The following is a 19,804-nucleotide window of genomic DNA, read 5'->3' on the forward strand; positions in this document are numbered from 1 at the left end:
AGATAAAACCCTAACACTGGATGAAATAATGGATTTGAACAAATTTGGCTCTAGGTCAAATGTGAGACAAATCTGACTTTACATTTTTGTCCTGGTCGCAAAGACTTCAAATGGGTGACAAATATGTTATCGTATTTGTCCGTGATAAATGCAAGACAAATATTGTTTAAATATGAAGCCATATTTCATTCAAGGACAAATATTAGACAAAACAGACAAATGTGTTCAACATCATACGAACCCTATTTTACCCCACGGAGACGTTTTTTACACTCGCGTCCCCCGTTTGGTGATCTATTCAGTTCCCCTACTTTGTATCTCTAAGGAGATCACTAAGATTTGGGCATTTTTTGTCTGGATCAAAAGTGTGATTTTTACTAAAACAAACTGAATATTGGTAGAGGCTCGTACAAGGAATTGCGTGACTTGACCGGTGCAAGCCATACAGTTGCCTGAACTGACTGTTAACTTCTGCGGTACTGTTCGTATTTTATTAGTAAAAACCCAAGCCAATGTCCCCCATTAGGCTGTCGAAAAGAAGAGAAATGTCATTGTGTTAAAAGTAAATAAAAAAGATAGAACAAGGGATAGGGACAGGGCTAAACCTGCACTGAGGCATTCCTCATGATCCTCAAAACTATCGTAGGATTCCAAGCAGTGTACTTCAGAATCTCTCTCGACGTCGCTAGCGCTATTGTCACTTTCAGAGGCAATTTCGAGATGTCTCGATCGGGTACCTCGACTGACAAAGTCATCACAGTGACTGCAGTAATAACTCTTTTTCCCTCATTTTCGAATTGAGAAAAGATATTGAGCTAAGAAATGACGAGAACTGACGAACATTTGCCGCTGCACTCCGATCCGCAAAAATACATACAAAATTTCGGAAGTGCATGCGCAGGTAATCCGTAAAGGCCCTCACGCGACGCTTTGTGTGATTTGAATTCTTGGACATTAACATAATCGGCGGGATTTCGAACGTCACTTCAAATTTAAAGCGTGTTTCGTCCAAGTGTCACGTCTTCGTTGAAGCAAGCCTTTAACCAGAAGTTACTCCGCAGTTTTGTAATATGTCTCACAGAAGCAGATCGAGCAATGGAGGGATTGATTTTGACGAGCTTTCCGAGTCACCGCTAACGTCTAGGCACTTTCACCGTCGAACGGTAAGCTTTTACGTGTATTAATTAAACGTAGGTCAGTAAGACAGGTCAGCAATTCACTCGTTTTGCTCTTTGAATATTTAGACAACTCCAGGGACAACTGCAGCTGTTCCTCGAGCGCCAGACCGTCCGCGGATTTCCATCGAGAGATCTCCATCTGAAAATCATATCCGTCGTGATTTGCAGCTTGACAGTAATGGTGATTCAGAAGAGACCTCGCCAGTTTATCAGCAAGTCGCCTCCACTCGCTTGCCTTCAATTGTGCCCTGCGGAACGTCATCTTCCTCCTCATCGAGGAGCCGATCAACTCCAGCCACCACACCACTGTCTCATGTAAACGCTAGAGCGAGTTGTTCCGACCACGAAGGGCAGTTTGACGCACTTCAGTGAAAACTTGTTCTTACAGAAAAAATTGACAACTTACAAGGCCAACAGTCAGCACCCGCAATGGCAGAAAAATGGAAAAGTGAAAACCTTCCACGAGATATGGTGGTGAGTATTTTGGTTATTTGAACTTTGAGACGTCACGGTGTTGATAACAGCTTGTTGATAACACTTTGTTGCTGATTTCATGCACATAGCCGTCATAACAATAGACGGCCATTTTGTTTTTAAAGGATGAAATTTATTGTTGAGTTATTGTTGTATGTAGTTTTAAAGGAGCTATGTCATGATAATTTAAGCCATTTTGCTGATGTACAAAGATTACTTTCAAATTTACATTTCTAAGTTAGAAAAACACCAAAGAGGTAACAATAAACCAAAAAGAAACAAGGATGGTTAAGATTGGGCAAGATTGAGAATGGCAGACTTAAAAAACTTGGCCAAATTTTTAAGATGCGCTGTCTGTGATGTAAGCCGGGTTTTTTGTACATGTATATTGGGAAAGTCCCAGAAGCTCTGGGATTTCGCTGTTTCGTGACCGTCCCAGACTTTGCCAATATATGTTTTCATATGTTGGGAATGATTGCAGAAATCTGGCAGCCATCAGGTAAATAGAAGCACTCTTGATTTATCCCCGACCATCTCAGATGATCAGGGATATGTATGATTTTGTGTTTTCATAAAGCCCTGCTGAAATGGTGCATGATAGTCGAACTGTCATGGGTAAGTTGGGAGAGTGAGAAATGCTGTGGGAATATGAGTCATTGGCCAGTGTTTAGCAACTTTTTTGGTTTTCCCAAACTTCTCCTGAACAATATATGTCTTGAGCGTTTCTATTAATTTGAGTTACAGTATACATCAACCCAAGTACTTAAAAGCTTAACCTCATTTTGCTTCTCAGTTTTAATGATCACACCAACCTTGAGGTTACCCAAGCAATCGAAAGAGGTGTCAGAGCAACATCATCTTTCAAAGAGGCTGATCCTGTTATATTAGAGTGTAAGTATAGATTAATTTTCTATAATTATGACTTTAATATGTGGTGGCTTAATAGCTAGCACATTGAACTGTGGTTTGAGCATTGGCCTGGACCAGTGTGTTGTATTGTGTGTTCTTGGGCAAGACACTTTACTTCCATTGTAGCGGCCGACGTAAGCGAAGCAAAATTTCGACGACAACTATGAGTTTCGCAAATGAAGACACACTATGAAGCGAGGATATATTTTACGGACAAGCCTTGAATCGTCTTATTTAACGTAGTCGCGGTATCCAAGTACTTATCGTAAACTGAAATCTGAATTTATAAGGAAGAAGCTAAGCTAAATGCGAATAGACAAAGCAACATTCCAAACATTCCGATATAAAGGCAAGATGGAAAGCTAGCTAAAAACTCAAACAAACTCTCAAAAGAACTATATATAAGCTCAAGGAAAGGAACATTAGCACTTACATAACAGTCCCGCTTTTAAGAATTGAACCAAAACGAACTTCAATATAAGTTAGGTATTCGGAAGCGAAACGGGAAATCCAAACAGACACTTACTCTAACAGAAAACTTTAATCTTATGGGAAACGACAACAACGAAACGATAAACTAAAAAAAAACTTCAACTACTCTTCTCTAAAAATCGCACACGTCAACATTTAAAAGGGTCCGCGTGATTTGCTTACGAGATTACCTCGTAACCTCAAAGCACGCGCACGCGAGTCGCACGTGCACAAGTTTGTTAACGTCTTCTTAAAAGCAGGCAAAAACGTGGCAGCCGTTACATCCATAGTGCCTCTCTAGCCTTCAACTAAAGCCAGCTGTGACCGAGGCAGGTTCTGATGTTGTTATATGAACAACGAGACAGACTTATAGCCACAATAAAATCTATTTATAGAGGAAAGTACAAAAGGAATGATACTGATAAAAAGAAAGGTGATTGCAAGCAAATCCTCAGTAAAATAGGTCACTAACTTGAGGTTACATCTACTGGAGTTCCTTTTTTTTTTTGACCAAGAGTTTCTGAGCTTGTAACTGCTGGTCTTGACACTCTGAACTACTGAGTTAAACTAACTAACTGTACCTCTTTTATAAGGAATCGAACAATAGCAGGAAATTCTCTAAAATTTTGGAAGCTAGGTGTGATCATTCTAAAGGAAATTAAGCTGCAAATCCTGTGTTTAAGATGATTTGGTTATCATAGGAAATAGTTAGGTGTGATGGTGCGACTTAAAGGAAATTTATAATGCAAATCCTGTGTGTATGATAATTTGATTATCATAGGAAATAGTTTTTGAAGATGTAATTCTAAAATTATAACAAAAATATTGCAAATGTCATGCACAATTGTGAGCCTGGTCACACAGCTATTCTGTTAAGTTTATCCATTGATGATATGATTGACTTAGAAAGTGAAAATTAAGGTGTTTGAATTAATTTGTATGTACTCTGGCCACTTTTGAAGTTTCCTTTGTTGGGTCTATTTATCCAATGTCAAACAAGGAAAATGAGTGCAACATTCAGACATTTACAGTAATATTATTTTTCAGAGGTATTTTCATTTTATTCTGGACAATGATCAAGATTTGTGATATAAATTTTGAATTGCTTTTGTCACAGGTGCCTTAAAGACTTACTTTAAAACCCTCAAGGCAAAAATCAGAGGAGTTGTTAACCCACGTTAGGAATGAGGGATTGCCCCAAGTGGCAAACAAGCCGGATGAAAGAGTAATAAATTCTAGGAGGAATCAAAGGGGTCACAATGTGAGTGAATAATGGTGTATTTATCCTAAACAGAAATGACTAAAAATTTTTATCACGTGACCAATTATTTTTTTTGTTTTGGCCAGGTGTGTTGTCACTTGCATCAGTTTCAAAACTTTACTGTCAACAACAGTATAAGGAAAGTAGTTAGCTACTGTGGTGACTGTTGCAAAAAATTTTGAATTTTATAGCTTGATAGCTAATTTTGTAGCCAAAAATAAAGCCTCAGATGCTTACAGTCAAACTGGGTATTCTTTTCATTGCAAACTTGCAAACTTTTGCCTCGTCATTGGTAATTGATTGACAGCTTGAGTCGAGCAAGTTTCAACTTGTGCAAGCAAGTTGCAACTTTCACTATCAAATTTGCTCAAGCAAGTTTCCAAGTTCTCGTTTTCATTTTGCGGTATAAAACAAGGTAATACCAGCTCTGTTTCAAAGAAACAGAGTAAACTCAGTCAGCCGTCGCCCGCTTGTTTATCAAGAGACTGCGAGAAATAAGTGACGGACTTAGTTAAATTAGCAAAACCAGGAATCGTGCTTCAAAATTTAAAGTGTAAGCCATAACCTTGAGGGACAGATTTGAATTTTTAAGGGCAAATTACAGTTTGGCAATTTGGAGCTAAGCCTGTCACTGATTCATCGCAGTCTGTTGATTAACAGCAAATATTAGGCAATATCATTCTGTTTATTTGAAACTTAGTTTGTCTTACCTGACTTTATATGGCAAAATGAAAACCAGGGCTTGAAAACTTATTCAGCAAATTCAAATTGAAAGTTTCAACCTGCTCACATAGGTTGCAGCTTGCTCGACTCAGACTGTCATCAAATACCAATGTTGAGGTAGAAGTTTGCAAGGTTGCCATCAAAAGAACATCTGGTTAACATTTGACTATAGAAATTTTTAGTCAAACTGGTTGCCTCCTGATGGGAACTCTAGAATATTGCATTGTGATGTGAAAATATTGATTGACAGCTTGCTGAATGCAACTTGCAACTTTCACTTCAAATTTGCTAGAATAGTTTGTGAATTATTTTCAAGTTCCATTTTCCCATATAAAACGAGCTAATTACTGATCTGTTTCTAAGAGACAAAATAAAATTGCTCAATTTTTGCCTGTTTATCAACATAACAGACTGCAAGAATGTAGCATTCAAATTGCCATTGTCAGGAAATCACACTTCAAAAGTCAAAAGTAGTCATGTAAAATATGACTTTTTTAGTTAAATTCCTATGAAGTGAGTCTGATGCTAATTTCATGCAGCAAACTTTCAATCAATATTGGAACATTGCAACACAACATTGATGAGTTCCTGTAAAAATAATTACCAGCAGTTTGACAGTAATTTGTAGGATTAGCTGTGTTGGTGATGTGATCAAAGACTAACTGGTATGTTGCGATGATGTTCGGTCTTTTAATGCCTTATAAAAATAGAACCTACTGTATTGAAACTGATAGGGCAGGCAGTACCTGAGTAGGAGTTTTTTGGAAGTAACTCCTCTTTATGAATTATAACACACTAAGTACAGTTCATGTGAAAATGTTTTGTTGGGAATGTCCTACTGGTGGGAGTGTTGTAAAGACTTAAAATCAATGATGTTATATTTTAAACTTACCTTGTAGCCTTTCCCCATTATTGAGGTTATATTCTGTAGCACATATATGGTATATATATATAAGTGTACAGGGGCTGATTAAATACATTTATTTGTTAAATGTTAATTTCCTCTAACAGAAATGGTTTTGTTTGTACATAAAAGGAGAAATGTTAAATAAATTTTCCATTTACTATACATTTATGTGTGTTGATTTTAGTCATGACTGTGGGTGTGAGATGATTGGACATGAGAGGATTGCATTAATCAAAGTAAATGCGATTCCATTTTAAAATGCCACTGAAACAATGAAATTTCTAACATTTTATTGAATGCAGTGTATTATTGGGTACTTGCAACCCTAATACTGAAATAACACCTGGAAAAAACAATTTTGTGTAAATTGACAACAGGGTCAGTGGAGGGGAAGAGAGTTTTGGATTATTCCATGACAAAGATGATATTTTCCCTACATTTGTCCTGAGTTTGTTCTTACAAATGTCATCTTTAACGCATTTGTCCTTGTTTAGAGCAGGACAAGTCATGATATTCAATTCAGATTAATACCACATTTGTCCATATTTACACCCAAAAGCAAATGCACAATTATCCTGTTTATCTTTAGGACAAATGTCATATTTGTCTTGAAGTCAAATACTGACAAATATGACAAACATCACATCTGAACCACATTTGGACTGCATTTGTCTGACGTCAAATCTGATTTTTCGCCCAGTGTAACCATAAAAAGAAGCTAATCGTTAACCCTTATAACTATTCTAAGTTGCTTAACCCTGGTCAGTATTCTTAGGGGACATGAATAATAACCTAATTCGATTTGACAACACGGGTAAGCTATAGATTTAAAATGAAGGTTTAAGAGAAAGCAACCTAATTAGTGGTGTTGTTAATGCGCAGCAAAATTAAGAGCAATGCTTCATTTCAAACATCAGCCATAAATTTGACTTTATTTAAATTACATCGTACATTATTGGAAAAAAAGGAGATTTGTTGGATGAACTAGCCTAAATTTAAAAGCACCTAACTTGGAAAATATTCTAAAGGGAGTCGGAAAGTGACAGGCTTAAATGAATTTAAATGCTTGGCGAGTTAAAAGACTTCTTAGGCACGGTAAGACACCAGAAGTTGATGAAAACATTTCTTAAAATTACTGAAGGGAGTTAGTTGACTGAATATAATTAACCATTGGCTGAGTAATATCTCTATGTATTGGTTTAGCCAAAACAATATGAAACTCAGTACTTGTTACTGGTGCTGTGGTCGGATACGGGTCTGGTTTCAACTTCACAAAGACTTTGCTTGTAGCTCTAGCCCGTGGAACACGGAATTGTACTATTCTTCCAAACCCATCCGCCTGCAAGGACTCTGTGGCGCGCTCGTACTCTGCCTCAGCGATTGTTGGAGATGATCTCTTTCCATGCTTAAAGGCTTTGTACGTTAATGCCGGTCCAGGTGACAAAAGGATGCTCTCCTCAACTGAATCGCTTGTTGGTTGTTCGATCGTTTTATCGCAAATCGAATTAGTGATTTCTTTGAGTAACTAGAGGAGAATAAAAGGGAGTTACACAAGAATTAAGGCATGTAAGAAATGGATTAAATTGGGAAGAAAAACTTAAACGAGTATTTTACAATGAGTGCTTTATTGGTAAAATTCAGTTACCGTAGCCACAGACTTTCGACGGAGGGCATTCCTTTCAAATGTAGGCAAAATGCGACTTAATAGTAAAATATGTTGCTTTAAAATAAACTTCAGTTGCTTTACCTGACATAAGATTCCCTTCTGAGTCTAAAGATGGTTAACGAAGGCTGAGGCATTCTCCAGCGTTGACTTGCTTATTTTGGTTGGAGGTTCCGTGGAAGGGACACCAGCGAGCAGTTCGGCTCTGACGTGATTGAAGACGTGTAGGGCTGTAGCTAGGCGGGGGATAAGTTCTGGTGTCTTGGATTTTGGAGGCACTGTGCCGTCTTGAGTTGCTTCATTTTCCTCTGCGACAAACATGTCAAGGTTTCCTCGTACAATGACGATTGCGTCATCCTCAAAGGTGTAAACTGTATTGTTGGCAATATTATTAATAGTCAGAAAGAATTCCTCGAAATCGCTTCTGACTTCGATTGATAGGTAGTCTTTAGCAGCCTCCATTTCGGAAAGCGTAGGCCTTAAAGCCAGAGGAGTTGCAAATAAAATTCGGTCGATTAAACCGTGGCCATGGTCCATCTTTGCGATGAGCTTGGCGGCGTTTAACAATTGTGTTGAGCCAAGGATGCTGAAAGCAGTGTTAGGTGGTATTAGTCTTGTGTCTTCTGTTGAGTAGTGATAGGAACAGCGCTCACCAGAGAACAGTTTGCAGAGTAGCTGGACGTCTCCTGTGGCGTTGTCCTCGTTTGACGTCATCAATTTGTTGATTATGTCAAACACCTCTGGAGATAATAGAATGGCTCTCTTGTTCCGGGCCAGATGCTTCACCAGACCTGGCCAAGTTGTTTTGCTGAGTACAGTTGAGGTTAGGCCTGAAACTTCTAGGGGATCTTGGGCTGCGTACTGTATCGCAGACGATTTTTCTGTTGTAGAAACAAAAAGTCTTGTTTATGAAAAGGGCCCTTAAAAATAAGGGTTAAGTTAGAATTAGCAAGAGGTTTGCAAGACTAACCAAATACGATCTAACCCATGTAAACCGTTGCCGAACGGAGGAAAAAAAATAGGAAATTTTTGGTTAAGGCATCGTAAAACCAAATATACATATTTTATACTCACCAGTCCCTGGATATCCAACAAATATGGTGAACAGGTTAAGAGGCTGCCTGTGGGTGGAAATGACTTCAACGCGGGAGTCGTTGCATGCGAGGATAAAGGCTGTTGTAGTAAGCAAAGTGGGAATAAAATAGCCTTCTGAGCTTCCAACCAATACAGCCTTATTTTTAACAAAACGGTGTATTTCGTTGTCAGTGAAGAGCTTGCTGTAAGGAAACTGTACAGAATTCAATCGTCGCTGTAAACTCACCCATGTCTGTTCCTTTTGCTTGTAAAGCTTGGAAACGGTATACATTCTTGAAGGGATTACCACGAGTATAACTAGAATATCATATCCTTCGCTTACTACAGTGAACTAAGAAAGAGGTTAACATGACCGGAATAACGTGAGCTGTTGTTTGAGACGCCGGCACTAAGATTTATGCCAGTGGTATTGTTCTGGCGAGTAATTGAAAGCAATTTTCGTTTGTTCATTATTTGAGAGTAGTTAAATCTCTGAAATTAAAGTTTAGGGAATTAAAAGAATTTTGTTCTCACATTTAATAAAATATCTTATCCTTAGGACAAACGAAGGAAGGCGTTTGTTTTGATTAAAAAAGTAGTTTATTGAGACATGTTTACAAGTGTGTATAGGATCGAAAAAAAACCCGGCAATCCAGCAGTGGCACACAAACTCCACCTGAAGCCCAAAAACAAGAGAAGGAAACGCAATGTGGCAAGCCAAAGGGAAGTTATGTGCGAGATGAGAGAAAGCAGAGAAAATGGCATTACGATAACTTGATTGTTTTACTGAATGATAAAGAGAGACTTATTCAGTGGTTAATGGGGGAAGGTTTGCTGGCCAAATCTCGATTATGTTCTATTTGTGGAGGCTAAATGAAGTTGTTAATTGCGATGACTGCTTTTGTAAATATAGTAAAAAGTTTTCCACGATTAGCTTGCGCCTCCTCGGATTAAGTATGTAAGGTTTAATTTGAAATGTGTAATTATTATTAATAGTTAGCGTAAGCGCGTGGCAATGACTGTATTTAATAGTTCGCTTCGCTGTTTGTTAATCGGTAGTTACCATTAATTAAAGTTCATAGAAACAGAATTTGAAAAAAAATTAATCAATATTTCTGTATTTTGGTTGAAGGGTTGATGCGGTCGATTCGCAACGCGCGGCGATGACTGTATTTAACGATGCGGTCGGTTTAGCAAAAGACTTGCCACTGCGGACTGCGGGGGCAGCATTATTAAAGACCACAGCGGGACTGCGGTGGCAATTTCCCAAGTAAGACATTTTTGTGGCCGAGTATTCTGCAATCTAGCCCGACATTTTTTAACCAGGTCAGATCTTTTGTTCAGCAAGTTAACATTACGATTGCTTAAGGTACCTTAAACAAACCGACAGTGGTTTAGCGTAGTCTGTACTCTTATCGACAACAATGTTCATCCTCACAGTGGTCAAAAATGTTGTAGACTCTCCAAGCGCAGCCGATTGGTCGACAACAAATATCGACGTCGAATAAAGGAGTTATTTGAGTGCGTGTCACGTTGACATGAGCAGCTTTGTCTGTACTCATATCGACAACGGCAAATTGGCCGATCAAATTGCGACATTATTGCCACTTGTGGTAAAAAGTTCCCTGTAGTAACCAGTAATAGAAAGCACAATTCCAACCGAACTAAATAACTTTTTAACTGATTTTTTAATTAAAAACTTGAGCTTATAATTCTGCTTTCGTAGAATACTCTTCAGTTTGATGATCGCTTAGTAGGTGAAACTTAAGTCATCTAAAATCGATATTTTCCTCAAGGTATCTATCAGATCACTTTAGGACAAGTGAAACAACCTACGCAGAGTATATTCAGCCACTTAAAAAAGTAGAATATCATTCGCGCACGACAGTTTCATTGTGTGTTATCATTTGCCTTTTCAGTTTGGGATAATTGGCCTTTGTACACGTTAAATCTCTTACTAACCCAAAAATGAATTCGCACAATGCGGTGAAAGAAAAAAAATGTACTATTAAGTATCGGTGTGTTGTCTTGGTACATGTGCAATCATTTTGTATGGAACACTTAAACTCAGCTAACAATTTCTTTTGTCGTTCTTTCCTCATTAAAATTATGGTTTATGGGCATTTTAGCGGGTAAGAAAATATTTTAATTCAGAAATCGTGTTTCAAGCAAAACGCTAAAAAATTAACAATTTGACAACACTTCCCGAAGCATTTCTCTTTATTTCACTTTTCAAAGTAGTTCGCGATTCATGTCAATTTTGGTTGAATAAAACTATTTGACTTTCTTAGCTTTGCAAGGTACATTAAGTTTTGTTTCGCTTGTAGGTCAGTAACTATTTCTTGCTATCATCATTATCTCTTTTCCTTTCTTTTTCTTCCTTTTTTGGCGGTAAAATGTCGCTTCATCTTTTGTTAAGGAAAATTAATCGTTTTTGCATGTCTCTAAATGGTTCACTTATCCGAAAACAGGAGTTCATAACTTGGAGCGTTACACTGCTCTTTGCTTCTGTTTGAAATCTCTTGTGTCCGCAAGAGATTATGATATAAGTACAAAAATATGTTCAAATACAAAAGTTAATTTGCATTGATGATTTGTACTGTAAACCGGCTTTAAAATGACACAACATTCAAGTTTAATTATGTCCTTTTTCTATTTTATCTGGCCACCAACGTGTCATTGACAAAACAGGTCGTAAGTATCTTTTTCTCTTTTTTTTTTAAATATATCTCATTCATTTTCACATTTCTGACGCACCAGTCAGTCATTATGAGAGAGACACAGAGTTATTATGAGTTTTAGTTATCTCCTTTTGCGAAAGAGTAGAGTTGTAAGTTTTCCTGACAATGAATCGGGCGGGCATAGTTTTCACTACAGTCACCTTTTTATAATTGTAGCCAAGAGGAATACTTTTGCAAAGTGACCTTTTTACCAATGGCGGCTGACAATATGTCCAAGACTCTTTTCCGGTCAGACCTTCCCATTCATTGCCAATATGGTCACTCCTTGAAGTACCCAACAGTTTTAGCCAATGCAATATGACTTGGCAGTTAGTCCTACCACTGGTTGTTCAATTATCAAGACACTCTGTCTTAACGATACCAAGATTAAGAACTATGAAAGCAATAAAAAATGGGCATAACTGACTAATACTTCTCTCTTTCCCATTACCTACCTTGACTGACAAACAGACCGTGAGTATCTGTCTTTTATTTAATAGCAATTTTGGTGGGTTTAGCATTTCTTTTCACTGCTTTCACTACTGCAGTAACCATCATGTAATATTTAGCAATTATTCCACGAGCGCGCGTTGGATATGAGATGATAGATAGCCAACGAGGGGCATAGTGCCGAGTTGGCTATAATCTTCTCATATCCAACAAGCGCCAGTGGAATAATTTTTTTCTTAAAAACGTTAAATTAAATCATTAAATTTTATGAAATTTTTGAGCTCCCTTTTAATTTTAAGCTGACGCTTTCGCTCACCATATTTATAGATTATGGTATGTTGGCTCATATACCATAATGGCGAAGCCAATAAAAAGTCTTGAATTGCATTATCCAATGATTCAATTTTTAATAATTAACAATTGTTCCACGAGCGCGCGTTGGATATGAGATAATAGATAGACGAGTGGCACCGAGTTGGCTATAATCATCTCATATCAAACAGGCGCGATAGGAATAATTGTTTCATTAAAAACGCCCCCAAGATATTTGACAAATCTTACCAAATCTTAAATTTTTTAGCTCTCTTTTAATTTAAGGTTGACGCGTACGCTTGCCATATTTGCAGATAATGGTATATTGGCTCATATATCATAATGGCTAAGCCAATGAAAAGTCTTGAATTGCATTCTCCAATGATCAAGTTCTTAAGAAATATTTATATTTCATTCCAGCGTTACTCTTAGTAATAATGAGGGTTACAATTTTCGTCTCATTATTATTGGGAACAAATATATGGATGAAAAATCACGATCACTAATAAACACTTTATTCTGATATTCCCCTTACTAACAATGTTGTGTTTGCCAAAAACTGGTCGAAGTCGTTTTCAACTGGGTTTTTCTAAAAACATTAATGTAAGGTGAACCATAAGTAGTTAAAGCGTCATTTACATGATACAAAGAATTTAAGTCAGGATTTTATAAATGGTTACATATCAGAACTAACTATTGAACGCTTTGGACAACTGATTAAGGAATATCAAATATCTTGCTGGTTGAGTAACTCATTTATTTTTCTGTTCTTGTAATTACTATCTTTTTTCTATTCCTTGGCCTTGGTTCTGATAAAAACGACTAGGACGTAAGTACATGTTTTATTTTCAATTAAAGCATTTGTATTTGTACGGTGCCTTATCAGTGCGTTTAAGTTCACATATTTAAGTGGTGTACAAGTGTTATGCAAAGGAAGAACTTTGCAGCATCTCTCAATAAACAACTGGATGTATTTGAGCTGAAGGTGCATATTTTAATGTTATTTCTACATGTTTTATTTTACATGCTACTTCTTCAATCACTTAGCTGGTAAGTTGAGGAAAAATTATCTTGTGCAGTAATTATTTATGATTTTTCATGCTCAAGACGACAGTTTTTTCTTTAGTGCTTAGGATCCATTTACAATAAGATCACGTATGAGTTGCTTATTCTTTTTGGAGCCCATATCGAGCAAGTGTTATGAATACAAATCGAAGTTTTTGCAAGCTACTGTTCTCCCCTGGGGGAACTCACATTCAAAAGAAGCATCTAGCATCCAGAGCTCTAAATTACACGTGATTATGTGAAAATCAAATTTTGCATCTGATCGGATGGGGAGCTGTAGTGCAGGGCTGGGCGTAAAAAAAAACTCAAATGTGACCCTGGATTATTATCGACAATCCTTTCGAATATCTTTTGCTTTTAAAAGTACAATTGCAATCAATTAACTCTTCGCTGACATTTTTCAATGTATGTAAAGTGTATTTTTGTGCTCAATTTGGAATACTGAGCTCAACGCTTGCTTCCGGAATATGCTTATTGGCGAAAACTATCATAAATGGCCTTTCATCGTTCAATCTGCTGATGGCCGCTGACGACCGCTGACCAGAAAAATTCTTTTCGGTATTGCCAACTTTTCTGCTTTCGGATAGCGACTAAATCTCGCAAAGGACCGCAAACAGAAATGTCCAGTGTGTCTGACGTAGGACCATGATAGGTCTGCAAACGCAAAACAGAAATAAAACAAGGCTAGAGACAAGTACTTAAAGGGCTGGTCATAGGACTTATAAAATCAGTCAGACCATTAGCCTGGTGCCAGAATTTAAAATCAAATTCAGAGTGTAACCCATCCTTTAATGTTTTCCCTTATTTTTTTTTTTGGAGAATAGTTTTCCAACATCACCTTCTCTAATTAATTTCAATTTAGAGGCTTATACCCACTTCCCATGTAAAGATAAGGCATTATAACATAACCAAAGTAAAGCACGCGCTCTGATTGGTCAACTTAGCGTCCCCCCTTTGCCCATGGGTGTACGCTGCTGACGTGAGCAAATGCAAAGACTATTTTTCCGTGCGCGCTTGTTTTTTCTGGCCACGTAAGATTTGTTAAATAAAAGGAACTCTTTAGCTACAATGTATCAATGTTATGTTATAAAACAAAGGGTAAACGCCATAGCGTACACTATCGATTTATGGATGCACTTGGGAGGTTTGCCAAGCACTCAAGAAGCTAGAGTCGCTCTCGGCTATCGCCTCGAGCGACTCTTACGTTTCTTGCGTGCTTAGGAATCTCCCGCGTGCATCCATAACTCAATCGTGTACGCTGTGGTGTTTACCATTTGTTAACTGGAACACAATTTCTTTCTAAAACCTTAGTTAAAATTTATGATGGATTCGTAATCCATAACTTAAGCTATGTTATTTACCTTATTAACTGCTCATATTTTCTCATCTCATCTTTTCTGTCCAGCTAAAAGGGAAGGTAACTATCAATATCATCCGTTCCTATGAAAAAAGAGTTCTTTCATGGATCATTATATAAATGCATTCATTTTCTGATTACTGATTAACAAACTGCAATCGTAGTTAGAAGAGAATCCTTGAGTGTATATTAATGACAGCTAGCGATAGCTGTTACTGTTTAAATGTTACTATGGGAACGATGTTACTGATCTGGGAAGTATTAATATGATATGTATACCTCAATATCTAAGTCCTGTAATAAACGATAATTGTGTGATTATTGTCAGATATCAGCGATATTTGGCTGATTGTCTGTTTGATTAAACAAATCTTGTCACCTATTTCAACATAAAGCATTGCGTGACATACCAAACAAACTGAATAGATCAAAGAGAAAAAAAAATTAACAGCTAAACGAATTAATATTTTTTCAAAATTGTTTCTCTTTTGCGACGTTCTTTCCGGATTCATAAGCGGGTGAGTACGACATCTTCCGTTTGTTTGTTAAGAATATGATGTGTGTAGCCAAGCAATCCAAGGTTATATCGAGCCACTTGTTTACTTACAGAATATGAATCTTTCTTTTCATGTTCACCTAACATTCTGATCGTAACTGGTGTAACAGATTGTAAGTAGCCAGCCATGCTTGATTGAACTACCATTTATTATAGTTCACCACTAAAGTTTCTCAGATTCTTATTGGTTTAAACTGATCACGCGACGAGATAGTGTTCATCCGTGGAGAGACACTATCAGCCCATCGTGCCCGTCCGCGGAAAATACCCGGATTGATAGTGTCCGTCCACGGAAAATGCCCACATGGATAGTGCTCGTCCGCGGAAAATTCCCGGATGGATAGTACTCCTCCGTGAAAAGTTTGAATGATTTGACGGCCGCGAAGTTAGGCAGGTCGGAAAAACAGTGACTTTTCAACTCTGACAGGTGTAACGTATTATTTAGCCAATGTACGGTTGTGAATTATTCACATTTGTGACAGGCTGTACGCATGAACAAATATTTTACTGATCTGAATGTACTGAGTTTTGACTGTTTTTCAACTGGCGCGCGGAAGAAAATTTAGTGGTGAACAATAACGACAATAGAGTGTTTATGTCTCAGAACTATCGGTCTGATAGTTACCCCTTGGAAATTTGACGTTCTTAAAACTAGAATATTTGTTTTAAGAACATCAAATTTCCGCGGGGCAACTATCAGTCGATAGTTCCTCGACAGAAACACTATTGTTTAATTAGTAGACAGGATAAAGTTGGTTGAACTAACAAAAGATTCCCAATAGAAGTATACAGACGGGAGACAGTGTTTATCTGTTGATCATTAGATGAGTGTACAAAGGTGCAGCATACAATCAAAAGTCTTAAGTGTTACAACAGTTTAAAAACTAGGCGAGCGGTACTTACCTTGAAGTGTAATTGTAACTCTCTGAAGATATGCGGAGCATTATGGGATAATTATGCGTACTTCCTACGTAGCTTTAAGGTCAGTGGTTACACTTCAAAGCCATTTAAATGTAAATCAATGGACACGTATATAATCCCAGGTGAGAATCGGGCAATCAACTCTTCCTGGAGTGGTAAAACAAACTTGGCACAGGTCCGACTCCACGGGTGGGGAGCAGCCACTAGTTGTTCACTGGACAGGGAGGGTAGCATTATCCCATAATGCTCCGCATATCTTTAGAGAATGACTATTACACTTCAAGGTAAGTATCTCTCGTCTAATTTGTAAATTTTCTTTCGATATGCTCCACATTATGGGATAATTATGCGATTTCAAAGAACTTGTGCCACGGAAAACAAGGCTTGACTTTATTACCATATGGCCTCACAAACCTCGGGTCATGCAGTCATTAAACTCGGCTAACCTAAGAAGGTATGTGAATTAGTCGACAATATTATAATCTCTTAAATAATATTTACGAAACGTGTGCTCGTTCGATCAGTCAGCCATACGGAGAACGTCGATGACTGGAACACCTTGGATATATTTATGGGTAACGGAGGCACCTTGAACGCAATGAGGTTTCAATACGGAAGTATTAATACCCGCAGCGGATAACACGGACTCTATCCACCTTGCCACTGAAGCAGTGGACACAGCCATATGTGGCTTAATGAATGAAATAAATAGTCGAGTTTCCTCGGAACTCGCAGACTTCCTAAGGCTCTCTGTACGAGACATGTACTCTGTTAGCGTAGCCACGGGGCATAAAGGACTATCTTCTGGTAAAGAGACAAACTCCACTTTCCGAGTGGATTTCCCAGGCCTAGACGTTTTTAAACGTTCAGCTATAGAAAAACTTTAGGAATTACCTGACTTCTTAAAAAACTTGATATCTAATGCACACAAAGTATGTTCTCTTAGGGCACATTACAATGCACAAAGCATTACAGTTTTAAGAGTCAATGACTTAAGACTTAGCTGATCCAAAGGTAACGGAGTCTTTAGGTAGCTGGTTACCTTAGTAACATTCCAAGTAGAAGAATAACGTGGACTCTGAGTACGAAGATTATACACTCCCTTAAGTAGTCTGGTAACAAGAGAATGTGAGCCAACAGCAGCACCATTTATACTACACAAGGTATAAGACAAAGCTGATCGATACATATTCATGGTACTATAACTTTTCTCATCAGCAAAGCAATGAGGAAGAAAATTTACAGCATTATTTAGAGATGCTTGAATAATGTCAATTTGCCTATCTTAACACCAGCCACACCATCTCTTCCAAACTGTATTGTATTGCTTGTCAGTCCCTGTAGACCAGGATGCATTGATGATTCTGATTGCTTTATCAGAAAACCCCTTTGCAGAGAGGGATTGCAGGATAATGTCCATCCTGCCAAGTGAAGAATGTCCAACATCGGATGGACTTGGTTGCTATAAGGAAGAGTTAAGAGATGGTCAATGCAGGGAAGTAGGACTGGACGAGCTATGGCAAGTTGAAAAAGCATGGGATACTATGGCTGAGTTGACCATGTCGGGCTATAAGAAGCACCAGTGCAACATCATTTCGAATCTCTTCCAACACCCGAGTTAGCAGGCTAAAAGGAGGAAATGCATAAAATCTCTGATTAGACCAACTAATACTAAAAGCATCAACGGCTGATGCACCTGGCTCTGGATGCCAAGAAAGAAACTGATCTAGTTTAGCATTCAGTCTAAAAGCAAATAAATCAATGTCTGGAAAAAAGGTAATGACAGCGAGACGGTTAAAAACGTCTTTATGAAGAGACCACTCTAAGTTTGAAATAAATTGCCTGGACAAAGAGTCTGCCTCAAAATTTGATTTTCCAGGAATGTGTTGAGTGGAAAGAAAAATATTCTTTAAAATGCACCATTCCCATATAGAAACTGTAAGGTTATCAAGAGAGGGAGACCTTATCCCTCCCATGTTATTGATATAGGAAACTGCAGTAGAATTATCCATCTTGAGTCTAACATGAATATTAAATTTATCTGCCTCAAAAACCTGAAGTGCATGAAAGGCAGCAAGTAATTCCAGGTAATTAATATGAAGCTCGGATTATAATAACGACCATCTACCATTTGCTGACTGTCCATTGCAGAAGGCACCCCAGCCTGCAAGACTTGCGTCACATTCGATATAAAAATCGGCTGGGCAGTCTCCAAACATGAAGCCATTCAGTCGAGAAATACTTTCGATTACCCAGCGTAAATCTGACATTGCACGAGAACTAAGATGAATAATTTGATGAAAATCAGGATTCACAGACAAAGCTTGGGATTTACAAAGCTCAACAGACCTGTAATGAAGATTCAAGAAACTCACAGCTGGGAAAGCTGACACCAACAAACCAATAACATGTGCAACCTCTCTGATAGAAGGATTAACACAGGTTAAGGGATTTTGCCAAGTGCATAAAATGAAATTGTCATAGAAACCGTATCGACAAGAAATTCCAGATAAAGGAAGGATTCGGGTAACTGGAATAAGCTGGGATCTAATGACTTATGACAAATCCCAAGCTTTGCAATTAATCTCTAAGGGAAGAGAGTTGATATAAACACTCTTCTAGTGAACTGCCAATCAAAAGGATATCATCTAGAAATATGACTACCCTATATCCATTTGCCCGTAGATGAGAAATAACGGGTTTCAACACCTTAGTGAAAACCCTGGGAGCAAGACTATAGCCAAAAGGCAAACAAGTAAACTCATGTGTCTGATCTGACCACTTGAATCGCAAAAATTTGCGATGAGGTTTAAATGGGACTGCTGAAATAGGCATCCTTAAAATCAAGTAAAACCAAATAATCCCCAGGAAAAATGGTATGCAAAGTCGTATCGATATTTTCCATTTTGAAATGAATTTTCTAAACAAAATCATGGAAAGGTTTCAAGTTAATAACTGGGTGCATATCACCAGTTCTCTTAGGAACTAAAACTACGTTTGAAACAAACTCATTAGAACAGGAAGAAACCTCTTTAATAGCGCCATTGCTTTGCAGCATGTAACAATTTCATCATCAATTAATTGTTTCTCAAATTCCCCGAAAGGAGGGGGTTTTGGAACCTCTGTTTGCCTAGGTATAGTATCAAATTCCAAATGATAGCCGGTTACGGTTTCTAGTACCCAGGGATCACTGATGAGTTTACGCCAGTTTTCAATAAGATATTGTAGGTTGCCTGCATAAGCTTTAGGTACCTGATACAGGCCTTGTCTGTTTGAACCTTGAAAGTTCTTACTGAGTTGCTGCATTGTTTCCCTTCCGATCCTGGTACTTTTGGTAGCCTCTTGACCCTAAGAAAGGACCCCCCCTTCTACGCCGTCCAAACTGCTGGCTATAAATGCTCTTATATTCGGGCATAAAGCGCCTAATGCAGTAAATGGTTTGAACCCGGGGGTAACATGTGAAGGTGTAGTCTGATCGTCCGGGTGAGTGTAGTCCTGAGAAGGACTGTTGTCGGTGATAGTGACTGACGTTTCGACAACTTGTGCGGAAGTCATCATCAGAGTCAAGTGAATGATTGTTGTCAGTAGAATTCTACTGACAACAATCATTCACTTGACTCTGATGATGACTTCCGCACAGGTTGTCGAAACGTCAGTCACTATCACCGACAACAGTCCTTCTCAGGACTACACTCACCCGGACGATCAGACTACACCTTCACATAAAGCGCCTAGTTGTACCAGCCCTAGCCAGCGTCTTCCT

General features: G+C 38.1%; 1 protein-coding gene and 1 long non-coding RNA gene across 2 annotated transcripts; one reads left to right on the plus strand and one right to left on the minus strand.

Annotated features, from left to right (window-relative positions):
- Nucleotides 1-1,276: 1,276 nt before the first annotated feature.
- Nucleotides 1,277-6,085, plus strand: LOC148730957 (uncharacterized). The gene is made up of 3 exons (XR_016001821.1): nucleotides 1,277-1,652; nucleotides 2,446-2,543; nucleotides 4,150-6,085. It is a non-coding gene; the product is annotated as an uncharacterized LOC148730957 (long non-coding RNA).
- A 753-nt stretch (nucleotides 6,086-6,838) lies between these two features.
- Nucleotides 6,839-8,495, minus strand: LOC148730958 (uncharacterized). Its single transcript, XM_088761430.1, has 2 exons — nucleotides 7,671-8,495; nucleotides 6,839-7,448 (listed from the first exon to the last, which is right to left on the minus strand). Exon 1 carries the CDS (start codon nucleotides 8,298-8,300, stop codon nucleotides 7,695-7,697), a length of 606 nt encoding a protein of 201 aa, XP_088617556.1. The 5' UTR covers nucleotides 8,301-8,495; the 3' UTR covers nucleotides 6,839-7,448; nucleotides 7,671-7,694.
- Between the last annotated feature and the right edge of the window lie 11,309 nt (nucleotides 8,496-19,804).

The sequence above is a fragment of the Stylophora pistillata genome, chromosome 5, assembly GCF_964205215.1.
Source record: "Stylophora pistillata chromosome 5, jaStyPist1.2, whole genome shotgun sequence".
Classification (NCBI taxonomy): domain Eukaryota; kingdom Metazoa; phylum Cnidaria; class Anthozoa; order Scleractinia; family Pocilloporidae; genus Stylophora; species Stylophora pistillata.